The sequence below is a fragment of the Olea europaea genome, chromosome 11 (genome assembly GCF_002742605.1).
Source record: "Olea europaea var. sylvestris chromosome 11, O_europaea_v1, whole genome shotgun sequence".
In the NCBI taxonomy this organism is placed as follows: domain Eukaryota; kingdom Viridiplantae; phylum Streptophyta; class Magnoliopsida; order Lamiales; family Oleaceae; genus Olea; species Olea europaea.
In genome coordinates this window covers 33,446,807-33,470,637 of record NC_036247.1, presented here as the reverse complement: position 1 = coordinate 33,470,637, position 23,831 = coordinate 33,446,807, and the positions used below count along the sequence as shown (strand labels likewise).

At 32.9% G+C, this 23,831-nt stretch overlaps 1 protein-coding gene across 1 annotated transcript; it reads right to left on the bottom strand.

The window, feature by feature from the left end:
• Window positions 1–20,874: 20,874 nt before the first annotated feature.
• On the bottom strand, window positions 20,875–23,623 carry LOC111404756 (heavy metal-associated isoprenylated plant protein 3-like; the record flags this gene model as incomplete). Its single annotated transcript, XM_023033518.1, has 4 exons — window positions 20,875–21,501; window positions 21,621–21,711; window positions 21,809–22,065; window positions 23,407–23,623. Coding segments are annotated over 4 exons (1,053 nt in total), but the record flags the coding sequence as incomplete, so codon positions are not given.
• Between the last annotated feature and the right edge of the window lie 208 nt (window positions 23,624–23,831).

The window sequence follows — 23,831 nt, the reverse complement described above, 5'->3', positions numbered from 1 at the left end:
ATGTCATGTCATGCACACAACATGTACATACAAAAAAGTGAGTCAGAGGTGAGTCAGATGACAAATCGGGTCATTAATGTATCATCTTGTCTGTGGTGGATTCCACGTCCATGCATGCCGTGCGCCATCTGCAGTGATGATGGGAAAATCGGGTCATCACAAATCTCTTATTAGCATCTAAATTGACTTTTTATCCGAAAAATCAAGCATTTTAATTTCAATTCACATTTATAGTTATTATCTATTTATTACTCCGACATTTCATGGAACTCAATACAATTTATCCGGAAAAGTTATTAAATACACCACTGCACATTTTCGTAATATAGACAACTTGTGGCAGCCCCTTGTTTTTTGATCTGACTTTGAACCTAGCCAAACAGTGTTTTCCAAAAAATGTGAATGGTAGTCAAATTCTAGTGTGGAAAAGTGAAAATATGACCCCCGTTTGGAGCACATTTTGAAGGAAGAAAGTAGAAAATTTTTGAACCTTTATTTCAAATGTGGGGTCCACCTAAAATAAATGAAGTCAAATATGACAGCTGCATAGTGCTCTCCAACGATCACAATTCTCATTTTTTTGGGTTGAAAATGTGCTCCAAACATGGGTTAATCTGACATTTGAAAAACCTGTAAATTGAGTTATTTGAGTCAATTAGTGCATATGGACAAGTTAAATTTTAAACAACTTGAGACTCATCAAAATCGGGTGATTCTTTTGATTCTGTAGAATTGTGACATGCGAAAACCGATCGAATTTGTTCTTTTTATAATTTATTATAAACTATAAAATAAGGAGACATTTCTCAAACCCATGGCTTGAAAAGTTGGAGGAAGCTGTTTTCAATAGACTGCAAACGTTTGCTGATAAAACTGTGACTAAATTTATAATTGTTCAAATGCTAGCCCAAAATTTTATATTAGAATGTATAAACTTATAATTTATTTGATAAAATATATATATATATATATATATATATATATATATATATATATATATTTTAATTTTTAACTTGATAATAATCCACCGATTAAATTAATTATTCGTCAATTGTACAAATGACCCGATAATAAGGTGATCCGGTGTTTTTGATGGGTCGATTACTAAGATGAAACCTTTTCTTACAATGCATACTTGGTATCACAATATTTAGGCTCCGTTCGAGCTCCATTATTTCCTCATTAAAATGAAAAATATGATCGTTATTCATCACCCATCAAGTCATCATATTTGGTTTTTTCTCTCTTGTGTGAGATTCATAATGAATATATTTTTTACTCTTATTTCTACAATAATGGAACTCAAACGGGGGTTTAGCATATAAATCAACATTTTTTTTTCTGGGGAAAGGAATCTCATATACTTTGTCGGGATTATATATGATTAATCAATAATTTTAAGATGATGTTTATCTCACGGTTCCACGTAATTAATATAATTTTTTCTTAAAAAGGCAGCTGCTTCTAGAAAGTTCAAGGTGATGTCACCGACTTAAAACACCACAAAATATGCTTGTTGACTTGTGCTTGCAAAAAGATAATTTATCGCCCGTTTGAGCCCCATTACTACTCTTTAAAATTCATTAAAATAAAGAATAGTCGTCAAAGACGGACATCTTGATAAAAAAAGAAAAAAAAATTTCATTACAACAAATTTTTTCAGCAACTGTGGCCCCCCATGTGTCATACCATTCAGAGAGTACAGCTTGCGTGTACAACAAGAGTAATTAATTTGCCACAAAATTACGGCCCTACCCTCCTAGCCTTGTCCACAGACCTCAGTTTTTGTCAGTGAGGGCATATTGGTAATTCAGTGTGGACATGGGAGGGTGTTTTTTTCCTTTGGACCAAAGGTTCGGTTAACTTCAAACAACGAGATTCTCTGGTAAGTTAGAAAGAAATGACAGATGTGGGCCCTACTTAGTCAAAAAAGGAGTTGAGAGTTGGCAAAAATGGGGGCCAAACAGAAAATTAATCAATGGTTACTGAACTTTGCTATATGTTAATACTTACTTGTTAATGTTTAAAAAATTACTTATTACTCACTGAACTTTATTATAGGTTACTGCGTACTCATCGAAATTTAAAATGTTACTTGTTGCTCACTTAAATTTTAACAAAGTTATTTATTACTCACAAAGCTTTGCTTTAAGTGACATTGATGGAAATGATATGAGTGATTGATGGATAATTTTATTCACGTTTGGGTGAGTAATATTTTAAATTTTGATAAGCCATTAATAATTTGTAACAAAGTTCAGTGAGCAAATAGTAAATTTTTAAAGATTGATAAGCAAGTAATAATCTATAGCAAAGTTCAGTTACCATAAATTAAATTAACTCTGGTTGCAAATGTGGAATCGCAAGTATTTCCCTTTTTTAATGTTAAGGTTTATATATATTTCGAAGTCGTAAATTTGATCCAAAGATTTAAATAAATTAATTTTTGTACTGGTATTCGTAATAGACATGTGCTAGTTCTTATCTTTATCGAATGTGTGATACTAAGAAATTAAGACTCAACTGTATAAGCTTCTGTACGATGGTGTTTTTTTAATAATTTATTTTTCACGATTTCATTTTCAATTACATATTTTTTAACAAGATAATTTGTATCTAGACCTATAATTTTTCTTTACTTTTCAACTACACATTTCAATAATAATAATAATATTCATTTTTCACAAAATCTATTCCAAAAAATTTGCATAAAATAGGCTCTTAATGTCGAACATGTCTCGAATATAAGCAGTGCTTTGAAAATTAGATCGACCTGATCAATTCAACTTGGAAAATCAGGAACTGAGATCAAAATCGGTCTGATTAAGCTTATAAAACCTCTAATTAAAAATATGTCCCAAAACTCATTAAACCGGCCGATTTTAGAAAAAACCTCGTGACCCATTTCCGATTTAACTAGTTCAACTATNTATATATATATATTTTAACAATTATTGATTCAACCTTTTGACCTTTAACCCTTTCTTTTTTCCAGGTCGATGGCCAGCACAAATTTTAAAACATTGAATATAAAGGGTAGTGGTGGCAAATGAACCTTGTCGCCTCCGGCCACGCCTCAAAAATGAGATTTGGCCGAAACCTTGGCGTCATGTGGCCAATTTTTAAATTAATTTTGTAGTTTGTAAATTGACAATCAATTTTTCGTATATTCGAATTTCAAAAAAAAAATGAAATTGAAAAGCCCGTGAATCGGCTCAGTTCAACAAAGGCTCGAGCCAAAACCTGGGTCAAGTCCAAAAAGCTCGAGCTTTTTTCTGACAAGCAGATACCAAGCCTTCAACTAGGACTCGTGAACAAGCTCAACTCATTGTCATCACTATGTAAAGTGGATGCGCACACAGACTCTTAATGTCTAATATGTTTCGAATATATGGGCGATACACGAGTAGGTTTGCAGAAGAATATCGATACTTTTTTTTTTTTTACAGGGGAACCCACAGCCCCTACCCTTCGAGTGCGTACTGAATAAATCATCGGGTTGACTCAATAGTCTGCAAATCACGCCAACCAGGTAAACTGCACCAGGCAAGCCCTGTGACACTGGCTTAGAAAGTTCATAGGACAAAGTTCTTATTCCTGAATTTTGTTCAATGAAGAAGCATACTAAGGATAGCTTGAAAAAGTTTCGGCTGGTCGTTCCGCTTCGATTGACTTTAAACATAGATAAATAAATGAGGGGACATGGGTGGAAAATCATGACCTCAGTAATTTTAAGCAGGGGCTAGATGGACTGGTTGGTAACGTGGTGTGCTATTACAAAAGAATGAATGATTGATCAAGAATTTGAGATTTGTATCGCGGGTTCACAATCATAGAATTCGTGCAGTCTTTTCATTCCCCACGTCCAAATTCAAAAATGGAACAGTGCTATAGACGCAAGTAGCATTTTCTAAAGGAAAAGGGGTCACTTTCAATGGTTTTTCCTTCTCTTGTAATCAAATTCCATAAAGAAAAAGATTGTGCATAAGGACAACTTTGAAAAATTCGCAGTCATGGAAATTAGATGAGTGTTATGCAGTACAAGGTGATATTACGTAGTAAATTATAGTACGCACACGAGTATTATCTAATCTACCTTGCTAAATATGTTTTGATGCAAGAAGATACTTACTTTGGCTATGTAAGACATTTTGAGTTTCATTTTCATCCACACAAGTTAGTTCGACATGATTAATCAAATAGCAGGCCGTGCCAGCTCGATATAACTTGTTTTATTCCTCTAATGCAAAAAATAAAATAAAAATCAATAAGCTGAATATATATGCAAGCTAGCTCAACATGATCGATCAAAAAGCAAACCATGTTGTTCGACAGTAGAGTCGCAATCCATTTTATTAGTGTGAAAGAAATCAAACGTGGAAGTCAATTCATTTCTACATTTCCTCTCCCATTGAGTACAAATTTAGAAAACACTATTTTAAGGTGTGGAATTTAATTAATTAAATTTTTGATAACTCAATTAGCTACTAAAAGAAATCGCATATTTGAGATTGTCTCTGAAAGTCGCCAAAAAATGTCAAGAGTTACAATCGAAACTTTATTGAATAAAGAAAAGTCGCTATTAAACATGCAAAATGAGGTATGCAAATGCGTAAACGTTTCTTTTCTTCATAATAATTGACTACTTTCTTTGTCTTCTACTCTTCTTTTCAAACAGATGACTTCGCAACACGTACTCACTTAATTTTTCTATTTCTTTCCTTTTGTTTTTATTTTTTTGGACATTTTTCTTGAAAAATAATCAATTATACAAACGTCAGTATGCAGCTGCAGGTTTATTACCGTTACTGCCAGGAAAAGTAAAAATTAATTCTTCAACTTCTACTTTCTGGCCTCATGGAAGAAGGGGTGTTATAAATGTATCGAGTCGAGTCAATCATTCACAATCGATTCTTGCTCAATAAATCGACGAGCCAACTCGCTCGGCTCTGTTGGATGTGTGACCCAAATTAGAGTGGCTTTATTTATTTTTATTTTTTTTAGGAAATAGTTTTTTTTCTTATTTTTATGTGGGAAAATTTGTTTCCTTATATTTCACGTGATTTTTATGAAAATATATTATTTCCTTATTCCGCATTATTTCAATTTTTATGCTATGCCATATACCTATAAATGCGGCCTTCTTTTTTAGTTTTATTGTATTTTTCTTCAAAATGTCGATTAATAAAACGTCACGCTTCTGCGATTAACTCTCTTTATTAATTTCTTTACTTTTAAATCTTGTTTTTCGTTGCGATCTTCATTACTTCATATCGCGTCATTAATTTTATTCACCACAATCCTTCTGAGTTCAACAAGTGATATCAGAGATCGCTTCTTGTTGTGGATTGGTTGATATTTTTTAAAGATGGCTGCTTTGAAATATGATATTTCGCAATTGGATCGCAATACAAGATTTTCTTTGTGGCAAATAAAGATGAAAGTTATTTTGGTGAAATTAGATTTGGATGATGTGTTACTGAGTTTTGAGGAGATGCCAGTTACTTGGACAACGAAGAAGAAACAACGGAGGGATCAGAAGGCTTTGTCGTTGATTCATCTTCATCTATCCAACAATATTCTGAGGATGTCTTGAAGGAGAAAACAACAGCTGCTTTGTGGTTGAAACTGGAGCAGTTATGTATGACCAATAGTCTTACTAGTAAACTTGCTTTAAAGCAGAAGTTGTATCCCCATCGTATGGCGGAAGGAGAGTCATTGGAAGACCATATTGCCCTGTTTAAGAAAATTATCACAGATTTGGAAACGTTGGAGATTAAGAACGATGAAGGGGATCTTACCTTGATCCTGTTACGTTTGTTGCCTGGCTCTTATGCGTCGTTTCGAGACACCATTTGTATAGTCAGGATACTTTGAATATAGACGGCGCCTATGATGCTTTGCACTCAAATGAGAAGTTGAAGTATTTGGTTGTAGCTATATCGAGGAATGAGGAAGCTTTAGTATCTCATGGTGATCGACGAAGGGAGAGATTGAGGACGAATTTCAGCAATTTGTACTGCTTTTGTTGTAGGAGAAAAGGATACATAAAGAAGGATTGTGACAAGTTGTAGGATAAAGGTGATTTAGCTACAAATTATAGGGTGCAATTCTGTAATTTGGACATACTAATGTTGCCAAGAATTTTTCGGATGGCGGTGATGTGTTATTGACCAAGGTATCTGACGTGGAGTCTAAACCTGATGAGGACTGGATTCTCAATTCGGCATATTCGCATCATCTGTGTTCTAATTGGAATTTCTTTCAGACATATGAGGCTGTCAAGAAAGGTGGAGTTGTGATGGGAAATAACCAATCTTGTCGTATTACTAGAATCGATCGAGTCAGACTAAGGTTGCAGGATGGGCCAATCAGAACAATTGATCAAGTTTAACATATTCCATACCTGAAAAGGAATCTTATCTCGCTGAGTACCCTGGATGCAAAAGGGTATAAATTCCCTGGTGGAGGTGGAGTTTTTGTGTCCGGGTTATACTTGAGGGACAGAAGAAGTCTCAGTTGTACGTCTTGCAGGGAAGTGCAGAACTAGTCGAGAGACATCGACACAAGTTCAGTCCCATGGTGGATATTCAGTTTGGTACAGTACCTCTTGTGACGGGTTCTGGATCGGTTCAGAACATTGCTCAGGGGAGCATTAGTGATTTTGCTTTGCCACCAATTTCAGTGGATACACTGTATTCATTTGTTAGGGTTGGATTCATGGAGAGTAGGTACCGTGGTGTCAATAATGTCCGGGATGCTTTTCGGGATGATAGACGCTGAACGCGACAGTTCTAGCAAGGGGCCTTCTGATTCAGCATGTGGTATGATTTCTGTTACAGGGTGTGCTTCAACCTTGTTTGGTCAACAATAATTCCTCGATGAAATTTTGGAAATTCAGGATTTGGGTTCAGGTGTCGCTTGTCGGGATAGCAACGAGGCAAGGCGCCTCCATCTCGCCTAGTCCCGTCTCGTCCAAACCCAATGCGGGGCGGGGAGGAGGCAGGGCAACTTTTTGCCTCGTTTAATTTTTTTTTTACATTTTCAAAGTTTTGAGTTATGTTATTATTAGAGAATAAAATACAAATTCAAAATGAATTTTTAACAGGTGAATAGTTTAAAAATAAGATTATTTTTAATCTTTTTTTTATTTTTTCCTTCACCCGGGGGTGCCCTACCTTGCCCCACCCCACCCCGCCAACCCGTTCGGAGCGTAGCACTAAAATTTGGGTTAAGATAGAGATTGTTAGGTTTGTGGCCCAAGTTAGAGTGAATTTTTTATTTAAATAAATTGTTTCATTAATTTCATGTGGAAAATTTTGTTTTCTTACATTTCACGTGATTTTTATGAAAATATATATTATTTCCTTATTCCACATTATTATTTTCATCTTTATGTTATGTCGTGTACCTATAAAAAGTGGTCTTCTCTTTTAGTTTTGTTCAAGCAAGAATTACTGAGTTATTGTATTTTTTTCCATACTGTCAATTACTAAAACGTCATATTTCTGCGGTTAACTATTTTTGTTAATTTCTTTACTTTTAAATTTTGTTCCTTGTTGCGATTTTCATTACTTCATATCGGGTCATTAATCTCATTCATTACAATCCTTTCGGATCCAATAGGCTCATCCCATGAAATCGCTCCTTGATGGGACGACAAAAACAGGCTTGCCATTTTTTTCAGTAAAATTTGCATTTCAGTCACAGTTTTCAAGATAATGGCAAGCTGACGAGCTCACACGAGAAAGAAGAGTTTACAACTACCATCACAGATTCAAACTGATAAGAGCTATCGTACCACTACTTACTAGTATTCCTTCCTACAATTGATTCAATAGAAGGGCGAGCTATTCGTGTGAGTCGATGAGTAGCTAACACGAGTAGTTTTTGCTCGTCATGTGTTCGCAATTTGCCTCTAAAATGAGTTGAGTCAACTCTTCTCATTAGGCGGGTCAACCCTGCATGGAATCCCTTCAAATTATTTTTTTTATACAAAAAGGAAAATAATTTTTGTAGAAAAACTCCTTGCAGGTTTCATCTCTTTTCCGTTGGATTTAATGTCGGTTAAATCTGTATCAGCAATTTAAGTTCCTATTCGGCTCCCATGGTTAAAATTCATTTTTCCTAAACTTATTTTTAGCCACATTTCTTAGCATCTACAATTTTTATCAACTTTTCAATCACACATTTCATCAAACTTTATTAAAATCGACTAAAAAATTAAACCTTTAGCTACACCAAAAAAGGGCTAAAAAAGTTGCAATTCTTTTTTATTATTTTTTGATATTACACAAGAAGCTTCAATAATTTCTATGATTATTAATTTGTTGTAGCCTAATAATTTGACAGGAGTTGGGATAAAAGTGTTGGAAATCTACTTAACATGCGCAGCGAAAAATTAAAATAATTTTCGATTCCCGCCAGGATTCATCTTTGTGTTTAGATAAAAATTGTGATAAAGATGTACTTTTTATAAGATCTGTAAACTCCTTTGCCATATCTTTGCTCAAACAACTTGGATCTGTCTCCCACAGCTGTCCAATTGTCCAGCCTTCAACGGTGATCCACACAAAGAATAAGATTGCAGGATTAGGGTTTTATTCTTGTGCTACGAAGAATAATGAAAATCTCTACAATTTTGAAAACCCTAATCATATTTATATAAGCCCGAACGGGCTTGACCTGACCTGATCCAATATTTAATTAACCCATAGTAATTAAATTCGGTCCGTGAATTAATTAATCCAATTAATTAATTTCGACCTATAATAACCAACATAATTAATTAATTTATCCAACGATTTTTAAATTAATTAATTGACAATTTGCAATCTTTCAATTCTCTTTTGTGTGCGACCCATCAGGTTTTCGATCACGATACCTAATGACATGAAATATTAATTTGATCTAATCAAAATTGATAAGTTAAAACATCTTTTTAATTTATTACAAAATTCAAACTTGTCGTCCCAGATTGACATCTAGCAATGTATCAGGGCAATACATATGACGAAAAATATCACGTGGTATGACAAAATCAAACTCGTTCGTTTATCGTGAAATTATAATTCCTTCGTCAATATGATCCGATCAATTACGAGATATGGAAGTATGTCAATCCCGATTATTGATTATATCTTTTATTCCACTATTAAGTCAATATAAGTCAAAAACTCCTTTTTCACTTATGAGTACACCTTGTCCAAGAATTTCGTTATTGACTTAATTGAATGAACGCAGATCATAATCTCTTACTATCTAAGAGTGACGAATCCTCTATTGACCATTCACAACCTTCATACGATTCTTGACATATCCGAACGATGCCGTATTAGCGGCCTTTGGCAGAGCAACACCAACACCGCCAAAGTATGACTGTCCTCATATAAGGTACCATAACGACCTCAAATCAAAGGACTAATTCCACTACCAAAAGTTAGAGATTAACTACTGACACTCGGATAGTTATCCATGTGGAATCTCTCGGTGGATCTCCAATGTTTTGTTCTATAACAAAATATCCACGTGTTCATTTAAGTGTCACCACATTTTAGCTTATGAGATCAGCTACTTACTTCACAAGTAAGAAGTGCCACACGTGATGGTCTATTTGTAATAACGATATCCGTATCTCATTATTACTTATGACCACGGACGATTTAAGATCCAATCATATGTAATTTGTATTGTGATTAACAAATTATGAAGATTTGAATCTACAGACTCTATTATTTAATTTAATTGTCTACTATTTAATTAATAGATCTGCCATTAAATTACATTAATTATATATTAAAAGTATTTATGTCCAAGGTTGATTGGACTTAGGGCATAACACTTACAAACTCCCATGTGCACTAGATCCAATCACTTATGTATCCAATATCATAGGAGTCTATATGACGATCATGTTTATACTGCGACAACTCTTTGTCAATGGATCTGCAATATTGTCAAGTGTGGGAATTCGTTCTTCTCTTTAGTCATTTCAATGTATTATCTCTCTGATGAGATAATATCGCCTTAATACATATTTGATCATTGATAAGACGTTAGTTCCTTCACCTTCATGATGGCTCTACTGTCATCGCAATACAATGGCATGTGATCAACAATATTAGGAACTATTCCAAGTTCATTAATGAACATCTTGATCCATATTGCAACTCTTTGCTACTTCTAAAGCAATCATGTATTATGTTTTCGCTATTGAATCAACGATTATTTCATATTTGGAACATTTCCAATACACCGTTTAAGAGTAAATCAATTTTTCCATATAAAATCTTCTCAAAATTTTATCTATATAGATTGGAAGAGTTAAGCAATCTTCTAGATATATCTCTATAGATCAAGTTTCTTCCTTATATCATTCATGAATAAATCCTTTAACAACTATTATTTTAACGATTGAAATACAGGGATGTCATTTCCTATAATATTAGGAATGCGACAATGCTCCCACTATCTTCTTGTAAACACACAATTTGTTTTCATATTTGATAAAATCAACATTTTGATTTTCTTATCAAATCGAAGATTTTGGCTCCAAGAGGATTTCTTTAACCCATAGTCATGGTATGCAACTATGGCAGCAAAAATCCAAATGGACCTCAGCATAGCTACAAGTGAAAGGTTTCATCAAAGTCAACACATTGTCTTTCTTTGTTACCTTTTGCTACTAGCCTTGCTCTGTATATATGGATATTTCAATCCATGTCAACCTTTTATTGTAAACCATTTACAACCTATGGCTTTATCCCATCAGAAGGGTTGACCCAGGTCTAAACCTTGTTCATATATGTCGAGTTAATCTTGTGTTTCATGGCCTCTTGCTATCTCTTTTAAGTCAACACTTGACTTTATTTTTGTGCAACTAGTAGGTTCATCAGCTTGGATTAGTAATACATGATTAATAATCATGGAGTCCCACCTTCTTGAAGGTTGAATGATCCTACTAGATTCACATAGAGCTGACATGTCCTCAAGAGTCTTTACTTTCTGATCAAGAGTATGTCCCATATCAGATATGGGATCAAACTCGAATTCATCTACTTGGTTAACTATATCTGTAGACTCTTGAACTCTTTCAAGTTCTACTTTGCTCCCAGTGTCCTCTCCTAGAGTACACATTTTCTCTAAGAGGACGATGTATCATGAGACGAAGACTTTCTTCTCAAGGGGTTAATAGAATTGATATCTAAACATTTGTTTTAGATATCCCACAAATATGTGTTTATCGGATTTAGTCTCAAACTTATTCGATTCAATGTGCTTCAAATAATCATCACAGTCCCAAACTTTCATATGTGATAAATTGATATTATTGCCTTTCCATAGCTCGTATGGAATTGTGTTAACCAATTTAGATGTGACATAATTTAGTGTGTAACACACTACAATCAGTGCATGACCCCAAAAACCATTTTGGGAGATTTGCATTACTTGTTATTAATCGCAATATATCTAATAGTTAACGGTTTCTCCTTTTAGATACACCACTATACTGCAATGTATATGGAGGAATCCACTGCAAGAGAATCTCATTCTCTCTTAGATAATCTAAATTTTATCTTTAAGATACTTTCACTTTGATTGGATTTTAATGTGAGGGTATCTTTATATATTTGTTTTTCTACTTCTAGCTTGAATCCTTTGAACCTTTCAAGAACTTCATGCTTGAATTTCATCAAGTATACATGATAATTGATGAAATAAGAGAAACCTCATCTGACATTAATTGACATAGGTCCATATACATCACCATGTATTATGCAAATATTTACGCAGGCATTTCTTCCTTTCAAATAAAAGGAGATTTAGTCATTGTGCATAATAGGTATGATATGCACTTGTCGAATGATTCAAAAATCAATTGACTCCACATACACATCTCTATGTAATATTGCATTTCATCTATATGACAAAGTCTGCCAAGTCAGATTTAGGTAATAATTAGATTATCGCATTTATGCCTTATAATTTCTAAACTCGTTATAGAATCCTTAATATTAAAGAATATAAACATCGTTTTGTAATTCACTATAATCATTAGGATATTTATCAAGATAAGTAGGGACAACAATTGTCCTTAACATTAAAATAGCTCATGTCTAAACATGAAATTCATTTTAATGTTCCAGCTATGGTAGGTACAAAGCGATATTTTTCTAATTCCAATACTAAGCCAAAAGGCAACAACAAGAAGTATGCTCCTACAGACAATGCAGCAACATTTGCTCATCTTCAACGTGTAGGTTAACTTCTCACTCTTACAGTGGTCTACCTCCATTTAGTTTCTCCATATTTGTATAAATGTGAGATCCACATCTGGTATCTAATACTTGAGAAGCTAATGAAATAGACATAAGTCTTGCAGTATTTCTTCCAATGACCTTTCATTCTATAATGAAGACAAGCGTCATTAAATTTGATGTTGTCCTTTCGCTTAGACCGTCTTAACCATATTGGATGCTTTCACAAAGCCCCTTAAGACTTCCTCTTAATATCCGTAGGGGAATCAATGGCTTGCACACTATTAACTTTGATATTGGGCTTAACAGTCTTAAGCATGTTAAGCAACTCAATAATTGTACATTTGAGTTTATTCACGTTAAATTCATAATTAGTTGTGATTAGCTTTCTCTGACAGAGATTGCAGAACCAAGTCACTACTTAGTTCATGGTTTATGATTGAACTCAATTGAGACATTTCTCAACGTCAATCATCTTCAGTGTCTAAGCATCGATTGAAGATTACTCTGTCATTTTGCACCGGTATAGTTGTTTGGAAGTCTCATATCCTTTCGCACATGATTATTATCATACAACTCTTTGTAATGAAAAATTATGTGTTAATATCTGTACTCTCAAGTTGCTTTTGTAACTCAGGTGACATAGTTGTAAGCATCACATGCGTGCAGTACTATTATCATCACTGTGTTTATTACAGTAGTCACATCTTCCTTAATCGAGTTATCAGCATGTGTCTCTAGAAGGGGCTACTCAAGAACAATTCTCAAATTGCAGTGCTAATCAAGAAGATTCAATATGGTTGTTGCCATCCAGTATACCATTCAAAACATGTGGTTACTCAAGATTCAATATAAATGTAAATGATAAATATAAAAAATGCATCAATTAATTTACACATGGACTTTTATTAAATTAATTATATTCCTACTGTTTAACTCAAATTTATGACCCTCTCACATAAATTTATGGAGTCTATACTTGATTCCCCGTGGGTTGGGATCCCATCTGTTTATACCAAGACTTTGAGTGTATTCAACAAGCCTTAATATAACATTTGGGTAGATATTATTATCAATTGTATCTCCATAGAACTCCCAAATTATTAAGCTGACAACTCTTTGTTTTCACACATTTTATGTGTTGTTTAACATGCCTTTAAAATTTATTTCCTTGAGTCTACTCAACAAAAGATAAATTTTAGTTAAATCAAACTCGTCATTCAGAAATATCTAATACTTCATAGTGTCAAACATATCCCTAATAGACCAGTCTTGAGTGTACTCAACAAGTTGAGATGATTTGGGACTCTAATTTTTCACTATAATGATGAAAGGCGAAAGTAAAATATGACTTAATATTTTATTGAGGGGTTTTTGCATTCAAAGGCTTCATCAACAACGATACAATCTATATATTTTATTATTCATCTACCATACAAATAAACATACATATAATATAATAATAATAGTGTGGACGATTATGGACTTTTTATCTAGTCTTCCCAAGCCATAAGAAAGACTAGTTGGTCAATTCCTAGTGGGTATCGCATCGATCAATATCAATGCACCATCTTCATGGTTTCCTCCTCTCCGTGTGTCCTCAATTAGTCTAGTTGCAATCTGTATCCTATGCTAATTGGCACACATGCCTAAATATAATTGGACTGCAGGCCCATAATAATAATAATAACGATAACGAACTCGCAGATCCAAAACAATTAAGAGCTCGTAGGCCCACAATAATAACAACAATAAGAATCAACCATTCAACACATTCATATGGTCGAATCCATATTTATCCACTAATAATGCATTTATCACATAAATGTGTTCTTATATAATATCTAAGATTATATGTAAACATGTTTCAAGTTTCTAGCAATTAAGTTCGTCTAAACTCTTTTAGACAAATGGATCGGAATAATTAAATAATTGATTAATCATATTAATTAATTAATTTAATTAGCAGACATATCAAATTTTAATTAAATACCGAACTAGAGTCAAACTCTAATTCCACAATTACAGGGCGAAATTATTTAATTAAAATCAAATTTTAATTAAATATCAAATTAGAGTCCAACTCTAATTTCATAACTTAAGGCGGTTGAATTTAATTAAAATCAAATTTTAATTAAATAGTAAAATTAGAGTCCAACTCTAAATCTAAGATTTTTAGGGCGAACCCGTTTAATTAAAATCAAATTTTAATCAAACACTAAATTAGAAATTAGAGTCTAACTCTAATTTAAAGAAAAGTTTAGCGCGAAACAATTTTATTAAAATCAAATTTTAATCAAACGTCAAATTAGAATCCAATTCTAATTTCTAAAATATCTTCGCGTGAAAAATTAACTAAAATTGAATTTTAATTAAGTTCTAAATTAGAGTCCAACTCTAATTTAAATTGAATCAGTATTTTAAACTAAGATAACACTCCTAATTAAAATAAAATTCAATTGGGGTCAAAATTTAATATTTAAGTTAAAATCCAATTTTAACGAAAATATAAAAAGTCGTCAACTTTAAATAGAATTTTAAATCTGGGTCAAAATTAAAAAATATGGGTCAAAGATAATTAAAAACCCAACTTTTAAAACCATTTTAATATTTAAATTCAAAACCCTTTTGAAAATTGCAAGTTGACCCAAGAATGAAATTAAAAGCAAGTCCCTCAATTTCGAAAATTGCATGACAAGCCATACATTTATAAATTGCAAAATGAACCCGATTTGAAATTGTAGTCAGGGGCCTGAAATTTCTAAAATTTCAGCTGGAGCCCCCGTTTTCAACCATTCACCCAATTTTAGAAACCCTAAACTGCCTCATTCTTTCTCTCTCCTTTCTTCCTGGCGACGTCGGCGTCGCTGTATTGCAACGGCAGCACGCTGGCTGCTAACAGATTTCGATCCATAAATAATTCTCTTCTCAAAATTAGATTTTGAAAATATGAAAATCAAATTTTCTAAATTGGTAGATCCAAGAAAAATACGATGAATCAACTTTTGATTTCAATAATATGTAAATCAATTCCTAATAAATACAAAGTAGGCTCTGATACCTCTATTAGAAATCTACTTAACATGCGCAGCGGAAAATTAAAACAGTTTTCGATTCCCGTCAGGATTCATCTTTGTATTTAGATATAAATTGTGATAAAGATGTACCTTTTACAAGATCTGCAAACTCTTTTGTCATATCTTTGTTCTAGCAACTTGGATCTGTCTCCCACAGCTGTCTAATTGTCCAGCCTCCAACGGTGATCCACATAGAGAACAAGATTGCAGGATTAGGATTTTCTTCTTGTGCGGTGCTAACAAGAATAATGAAAATCTCTACAATTTTGAAAACCCTAATCATATTTATATAAGCCTGAACGGGCAAGGCCTGACCTGGTTCAATATTTAATTAACCCATAGTAATTAAATTCGGTCCGTGAATTAATTAATCCAATAAATTCGGGTCTATAAATAACCAACGCAATTAATTAATTTATCCAACGATTGTTAAATTAATTAATTGACAAATTGTAATCTTCCAATTCTCTTTTGTGTGCGACACATCAGGTTCTCAATCACCATACCTAATGACGTGAAATATTATTTTGATCTAATCAAAATTGATAAATTAAAACATCCTTTTAATTTATCACAAATTCACACTTGTTATCCCAGATTGACATATAGTAATGTGTTAGGGCAATACATGTGACGAGAAATGTCACGTAGTATGACAAAACCAAACTCGTTCGTTTACCGTGAAACTATAATTTCTTCATCAATATGATCCGATCAATTACGAGATATGGAAGTATGTCAATCTCGATTATCGATCATATATTTCATTCCACTATTAAGTCAATATAAATCAAAAATTCCTTTTTGACTTATGAGTACACCTTGGCCAAGAATTTCGTTATCGACTTAATTGAATGAACGCAGATCATAATCTCTTATTATCTAAGAGTGGCAAATTCTCTATTAAACATTCACAACCTTCATACGATTATTGACATACCCGAACGATGTCGTATTAGCGGCCCTTGGCATAGCAACACCAACACCGCCAAAGTATAATTGTTCTCATATAAGGTATCATAACGACCTCAAGCCAAATGATCAATTCCACTATCAAACGTTAGAGATTAACCACTGATACTCGGATAGTTATCTATGTGAAATCTCTCGGTGGGTCTCAAATGTTTTGTTCTATAACAAAACATCCACGTGTTCATTTAAGTGTTAACATACTTTAACTTGTGAGATCAGCTACTTACTTCACAAGTAAGAAATGCCACACGTGATGGTCTATCCGTAATAACGATATCCGTGTCTCGTTATTACTTACGACCACGGACGATTTAAGATCTAGTCATATGTAATTTGTATCTCACAATCACAATTCCTTGTGATTAACAAATTATGAAGATTTGAATCTACGGACTCTATTATTTAATTTAATTGTCTACTAATTAAATAATAGATCTGCCATTAAATTACATTAATTATATATTAAAAGTATATATATCCAAGGTTGATTGGATTTAGGGTATAACACTTACAAAAAGAACAATATAATTCGTTTTGAGCATGTTTGTTTGCGTTCAATGTTACTTTTTTAATGATTTACTTTTTTTTAAAAAAAAAGTTTGACCGCACGCTTAGCACCTATTTTTAATTTGTTAAATCATTTCTATTCGCATATTTCATTGCATCCATAACTGCTACACATATATTCATTTCTATCTATTCTAATTTAAGTCGATTACAAACAAGTCCAAAATAGTAAAATAAAAAGTTTTGAATATTATGTGATAAAATAACTTAAATAAGAAACATATAAGCATAGCCAAACATGATCTTATTAGTTAACAAAATATAAGCTTGTAGGAGAGAATATTGACCAAATTCCTTCAAATTTTTTAGCCTTAACACCCTAATACTAGTCATTAAATAAGTCAACTCCAAATAACATCATTTGGGCCCTACCTCTCACCCATGACGGCCAAGAGGAGCGAAACGAAGGGTGTAGATTTTTAATAGTTATTACGGTGTGTTTGGTTTGTGCATTAAATTAGATAAAGTGATTGGCAAAAATAGATCCTCACATACTTTTTTTCATAAAGTTTTGTCATCTTTTGATGTGCAGTATCTCAAATTAATTAATTTGAAGTGCATTTGTTAAGGAAAAATTGTCCTAAATGGCAATCATTCACCATTATTCAAAAAGCTAAACTAGTAATCTCTTTTAAAAATGTATACCGTAGAGTATCCAAGCAAAATTCTCTCAAATAAAACAAAAACATAAGTATTCGTGTTTAACTAAATTACGGATAATAATAATAATATGCACAAAGGATAAAAAAATGGGGACTATGTAATTGGACTTTTGGCTGTAGTGTGAAGGCAGCTCTCAAGCAAATGCAGTCAGTCTCAAGGGTTGGATTTCATTAAGATTAATTATTTGAAATTGAATTGTTTATCTGTATTATATCTTTATGGTTACCTATTTGAGTGGCACAAAAACTAGTCATTGTCTCAAAAGGAAGTTTGCAATTAATCCTTATAATTTCCGACTCTTCAATTTGGTTACTTACAAAATGGGATTCCATTTTTCTGATTTGTTAATACAAGCAACCACACGTCAAAGTGGTAGAAATTAGGTTTTTTTTATTTTTATTTTTTTATTTTTTTATTTTTTTGTGGCATCAAATTTACACATTTTCTTAGCAAGTCTAGATTTCTGATTATACTTTCTATATGAAATTCCAATTGTGTGATTTCGTGAATGAATGTGGATGTGTTAAGAGATAAATTTCATATTGAATAATTATCGATATATAGATCAACCTAAAGTTAATTTGTCAAAATTTTACTGACTATTTAGTCATTATCGATTCTACTTGAATTGTGATAAAACGAGCTCTCTATGTAAAATATTAGATTGGAGAGGAACTCTAACTTAGCCTTTATTATGATGAAGGGTCAAAAAATTTAAACAAGCTCTTAGCTCAAATTAAAGGTTTCAATTTCACACGGCTATTTGAGGATTTTAAAGGTCATAATTTCTTATTATTTCCTATGACGAAGAAAACAATACAAAATAAATAAATAAATAAAACCAAAATTTTAGTTATTGGTTAGGAGGTTAAACGCACTATTTAAATATTCTAAAAAATTCATTAAACTTTTCATCTGCGTAAAAGCTGGTGGAAGCGTCTCTTATGGTTTGGAAAGTTTACCATTAAATTATTTGTCAACTTCACGAGTTGAGAAAAGTAATGCATAATTTGGTTATCACATATAAGTCACATGACTTTATGTGAGATAATTGCAGCAAAAGCACAAACTTTTAAAAAACTAACAAATTTTTATTAAACATTTGATTTGTTACAGCCTTTCACCCTTAATACTTTTAAATATTAAGGGCTTGTTCAGTGCGGTTTATTTGACTGGCGTGGTTTGCAGGTTATTGTGTCAGCTCGAGGTTTACCCACTACACATTCGAATGGTAGCGGTTGCAAGCTCTCCCGCCATAAAAAAAATAATAAAAGAAAATAAGTAAAATATTGCAGGTGAAGTCACTTTTGAACTGTTTCCATTCACAATTCTATTAGTTGATTAAAAATTTAATTTTAATAACATTTTTAATATTTTAAAAAAGGACAAAGAGTAACTTTCTATTATCACATTAAATAATTAAAATTTATTAAATTAAAAAATAAGAAAAAACACACACACATAATCGTCTTCTTTCTCTCACCCCTACCCCCACACTCGTAAACCAAAAATCAGCCACCCAATCACTGCCACTTCCACCTCCACCTCTACCAACCACCATTATCCATCCTATCACAATTGCCACCCAACAACCTCCACCACCCAATGCCAAATCTCAAGACCACTCTTTCTTCCTCCAGAAAATGACAAGGTTGAAAATTACTCCATTACACAAAGCTTCAATAAACAGGAAAATTGGACAAAAGCTCTCAAGTAACACCCTCAGCAATTTGAAATGGGCTCTCTATTGGTTTGTAAGGAATACCAATTACCAACCTCTTAATGCATCGATCTTGTCTTACACTGAAGCATCGGGCTTAGGCACATATAACCATAAGTTTATTGCATTCCAAGTCTTTCTTCTTTTTCATTAATATATATATTAGTTCATTTTCAATAGGGAGTTTTGAGGGGATGCATAATTCTAAGTCCTGACTCCCCATATGATTGGAAATTTCTACATTTTTGAGGTTTGGTGGCGATTGTTGTGGAGTGAATGATGCCATGATGGTGGCCGATAGTAGGTGGATGGTAGAGGTGGAGGTGGTTGGGTGGCGAATTTTGGTTTTGAGGGTACTGGGGTGGGGCATGAGAGAAAGAAGACGATTGTGCGTTTTTTAATTTCTTATTTTTTAAATTTAATTAATTTAATTATTTAATGTGATAAATAGAAAATTACTCTTTTCCCTTTTTTTAAAATATTAAACACGTGTTCAAAGTTAAATTTTTGATCAACTGACGAAACTGTAGATGGAAATTGTCCAAAAGAGCTTCACTTGAAACATTTGGAAAAGTTGGAGGGTGACAACTGCAACAAATCAATTATTTAAAAAAAAAGTCTGCTAGTATTTTAAAAATTTAAGGCTTTTGCTGCAATTATCCCTATTTTTATTTCAATTTAAAACTAAATTATGGATAGTTGATGTTGTTGGCAAAAAATGTTGTGTATTTTTTGATCAACTTAAAGAGATTAGGGTTAAATTATTGAATGGCTAGAATTTCAGCAACAACACGAAGAATTTTTATAGTTTGGAACCCCTCATTCAACATTCATCCCATCATAAAGATTGATGGCATCAAGCTTGTTATTTAGATCATGTTAAATTACGGTGTTTTGACCCACGATTGTGTGTTACTGCCCCATTGAAGGAATCTAAATAGTTGGTGAGTTAGATTGTAGCGAGATCATTATGATATACCTAGACATTGGGCTTGTATCGTAAACCATCTGTCAAAATCCTAATTGGTTAGGTTGGAAGGTTCTATAGCCAAGAGAGAACATATTTTCAGTCATATCAAAATGATGTCTCCATATAACGTCTCACATGTACCAATTCCAACCTATATTTACGGTGTCTTGAATCGAGGTTCCGAGCTGAATTGTTTAGGCTCTTTGACAAAGAACTATGTTGAACAAGTCATGGTAGACCACTAACTGATCCAACATGAATTTTTTAATAAACTTGATATTTGTACTCTATCAACAATTTAAAACGATTTATGTTGGAGGTGGGGGTCGGGCATCGGTCTATAATGTGAAAAGGATGGGCGGCTGTAAATCCAACCACCGTGTCGGACCGGGACCGTACAAATAATACGTCGGCTTTGTTAAATAGTGAGTAAATTATTTTCTCGAATAGTTGAATAAGAGACAACTTCGAACCAGAAAATGTTTGCCACGTGGAACCATTCTAACCACAGGCTTAATTAACATATCTTTCATTGTTAGCAAATAATCTAGATAAAATTAGGTTTAGCAAAATATAATTAAACGTTTATGTTACAAAATTCAAGTCAAACAATGAAAATCTAATAAAATAACCGGCCAGCGGTTAGAATAATTCTACAAAACAATGACATTGAAATAGTGTCCTCAGATATATTTTTTAATATATATTCCATTTTCATAAACCTCGTCTATGATTTATTTACAATTTAATACATGAACTCTATCCCTCAATGACAAGATTGTCATCGTCACATAATGAAGCAACCATTAGGGTTTTCATCGCTAAACATTTGATCATTTATATTCACATAGGTTGGTGGTGGTAGAGGAGGCCCCTGTGAATATTGTACCACATAACCAGTATTGGCATAACCTTGGTTGTACATTGGTGCATTATAGTCGTGATGGACAGAATTTTGATGGTACATCGGATTTGCATAATGTGTAATCGGATTATACATCTGATATTCCATTTTGTTCACCTCGACTTTTGTCCCTTCGCTTTTGCTTCCTTCTCCACCACCATCATCTTTTTTCTCACCGCCCTCTTTCTTGTCTCCACTTCCTTCCTTTTTCTGTTCGCCACCGTCTTTCCCCTTCTCGTCTTTCTTTGGAGGAATAATTTCTATGTTCCGTTTTAGCTTTTCTTTCAAGAATGCCGTAAGATGCTTTACGTCCATTGTCCCGTTAACCGTCACCAAATCCTCATCTAAATTTGTCGACACTGAATCAACTCCTATATTAAACAAAACATAAAATCGTCATTAATCTTGGGTTGGTCTGATTCATGCCGATAATTTGAAAATTATATATTCTTAACTAATCTAATGAAAACAATTGATTAGGTCAACTCACCATCAATGTTCTTATTTATAATTCTCTTTATTTTATGCGCACATCCGTCACAGTGCAATTTAATTTTCATTAACACTGTAGTAGGAGAAGGCTGAACAATCAAAAGAAAATTGAAATAAATTAATCAAAATTATCTCAATATATTTAATTCAAATAAATGATTTTTTATTATTTATTTATTTTTTTACCTCTTTGGGTTTTTTATCATCGGCCTTTTTCTCTTCTGATTTTTTGTCGGATTTCTCTTCTGGTTTTTTATCGGACTTCTCTTCAGATTTCTTGTCGCCGGAGCCGGCGCTGCCGTCGTCCTTCTTGGGCTGAGGGGAGACCAGCTCCACCTTCTTCTTGGTCTTGTATTCAACTCTCTCTCGGAGCCATGCGGGGTCCATCTTTCCGGTCACAGTCAATTTATTGCTGCCACAATCTGCTTTTACATTCTCAACTCCTACATAATTGGACAACCAGCTTAGACTCTTAGGGTGGTTTCTGTTTTTCCTGTTTTGAATCCATTCTCTATTTTTCGTTTTGTGGAATTATTTTAAGATCGTAAAAAATACGTTTGACTTGTCATTCTGAAAAATCATTTCTCAAAAACAAAAAAAAAAAACTAAAAAATGCTTTTTCAAGTAATTTGATTATTTACCCTTGTTTGAGCCCTATTATTTTTCATTACATTAAATTAAATTTTTCTCTCACCTACTTTTAACCACACAATCTTCAATAAAATAATATTATGCGTAAATTAAACATTTTTTAACCACTCATTTTTTTAAAAAATACTATTCATCGCATTATAATCCACAAATAAAGAGGCTCAAATGGCCCCTTAGTGAATCATATCAATTTTCATGCTAATGTGTGATAAAAAATATAAAATTTAAAATTGTAAAAAAAAAAAAAAAGGAATCACTGTAAGATTGAGAGATTGCACCAAAGAGATAGATTTTCTCATAAAAGCTTTGGACAAGAGAAAGATAAAGATTGAGAGATGACACGCCCTAAGTACATGGGCACTATTCATACAGGGGCCTTACAGCCTCTCACTGTAGAGGACAGGTCGATGAGTTCAACCTCCATTACAAAAAAAAAAAATTTCATGCGGGCCTCACCTCTTGTGTCTGTCCTGGCAAAGGCTTGTGAGCCTCTGCCCTATACGTGAATCATAACTCATTTGAATAAGTTTTGTGTGATTTTATTAATTATTTTTTAAGTTAATTTCCTTTGTTTTGAGTTTTTTGAGTATTTTCATAAAACACTCAAAACGTCAAAAGGTTATTTTAAACTTTATATTGTAAAATTTTTCTCATTTTTGAAAATAACACATCAAATAGTTTTTGAGTACATAAGACAATTGAAAATGATTTCAAAACAATAAACAAAACGCATTCTTAGTTTCCAAACTCCATTAAAGTCATTTGAATATGCTCCAAAAGTCTTTTGTTATTGACTAAAGATAAAAGTAACTTTTACTTTATTTTGATATCGGTGTTTCATAAAATACCAAGAAACATTAATTTTAAATTCCATAATTTGATCAACGGTTAAAAAAGTTTTGAACGTTATGATGAAGAAAAGAAAAAGAAGAAGAAACTTGTTTGTATTAATATATTCCATAATTACACGAAATGATAAAATTAAAAAAAAAAAAATTATTTTTCCTTACACTTAAATTACGTAACAGATCCTAATTTTTAGTTCCTGGGTTCTAAAAAAATTGCTGTAGCTATCGTTTGGTGACCTAATCATTAATTGGATGGCAAAAAGTTAAAGGAACAAACATTAGTACCTTCGAAATGGCGAACGGAGCGTTTGACTTTCTTGGCGCAGCCTTCACAATGCAAGTCCAGCTTCAACACGACGGGAATCGGACTGTCGTGTTTCTTTCCGCCACCGTCAGCCGCCGCCTTCTTTTCGCCTTCATTCTTATTCTCTTTTTCAACCTTTGTCTCATTATTCTGAAACAAATCAGATACAGAAATGTAAACAATTGAGTAAAAAAGCAATTATTTTTGGTATGCAGTTGAGATTAATTAGAAGGAAATTTTGTGCTTTTTATAAACTATTTTTTTTTTTTTTTTTTTACTTTTAATCTATACACTTGCTTAAACTCGTAAAAGGTTTTTTTATTTTTTTTAATGGTCGAAATTGGTAAATATTGACTAATTTGTCCACTTAAGACGGTCCAAAAATTTTAAGTGGCTTTCACTAACC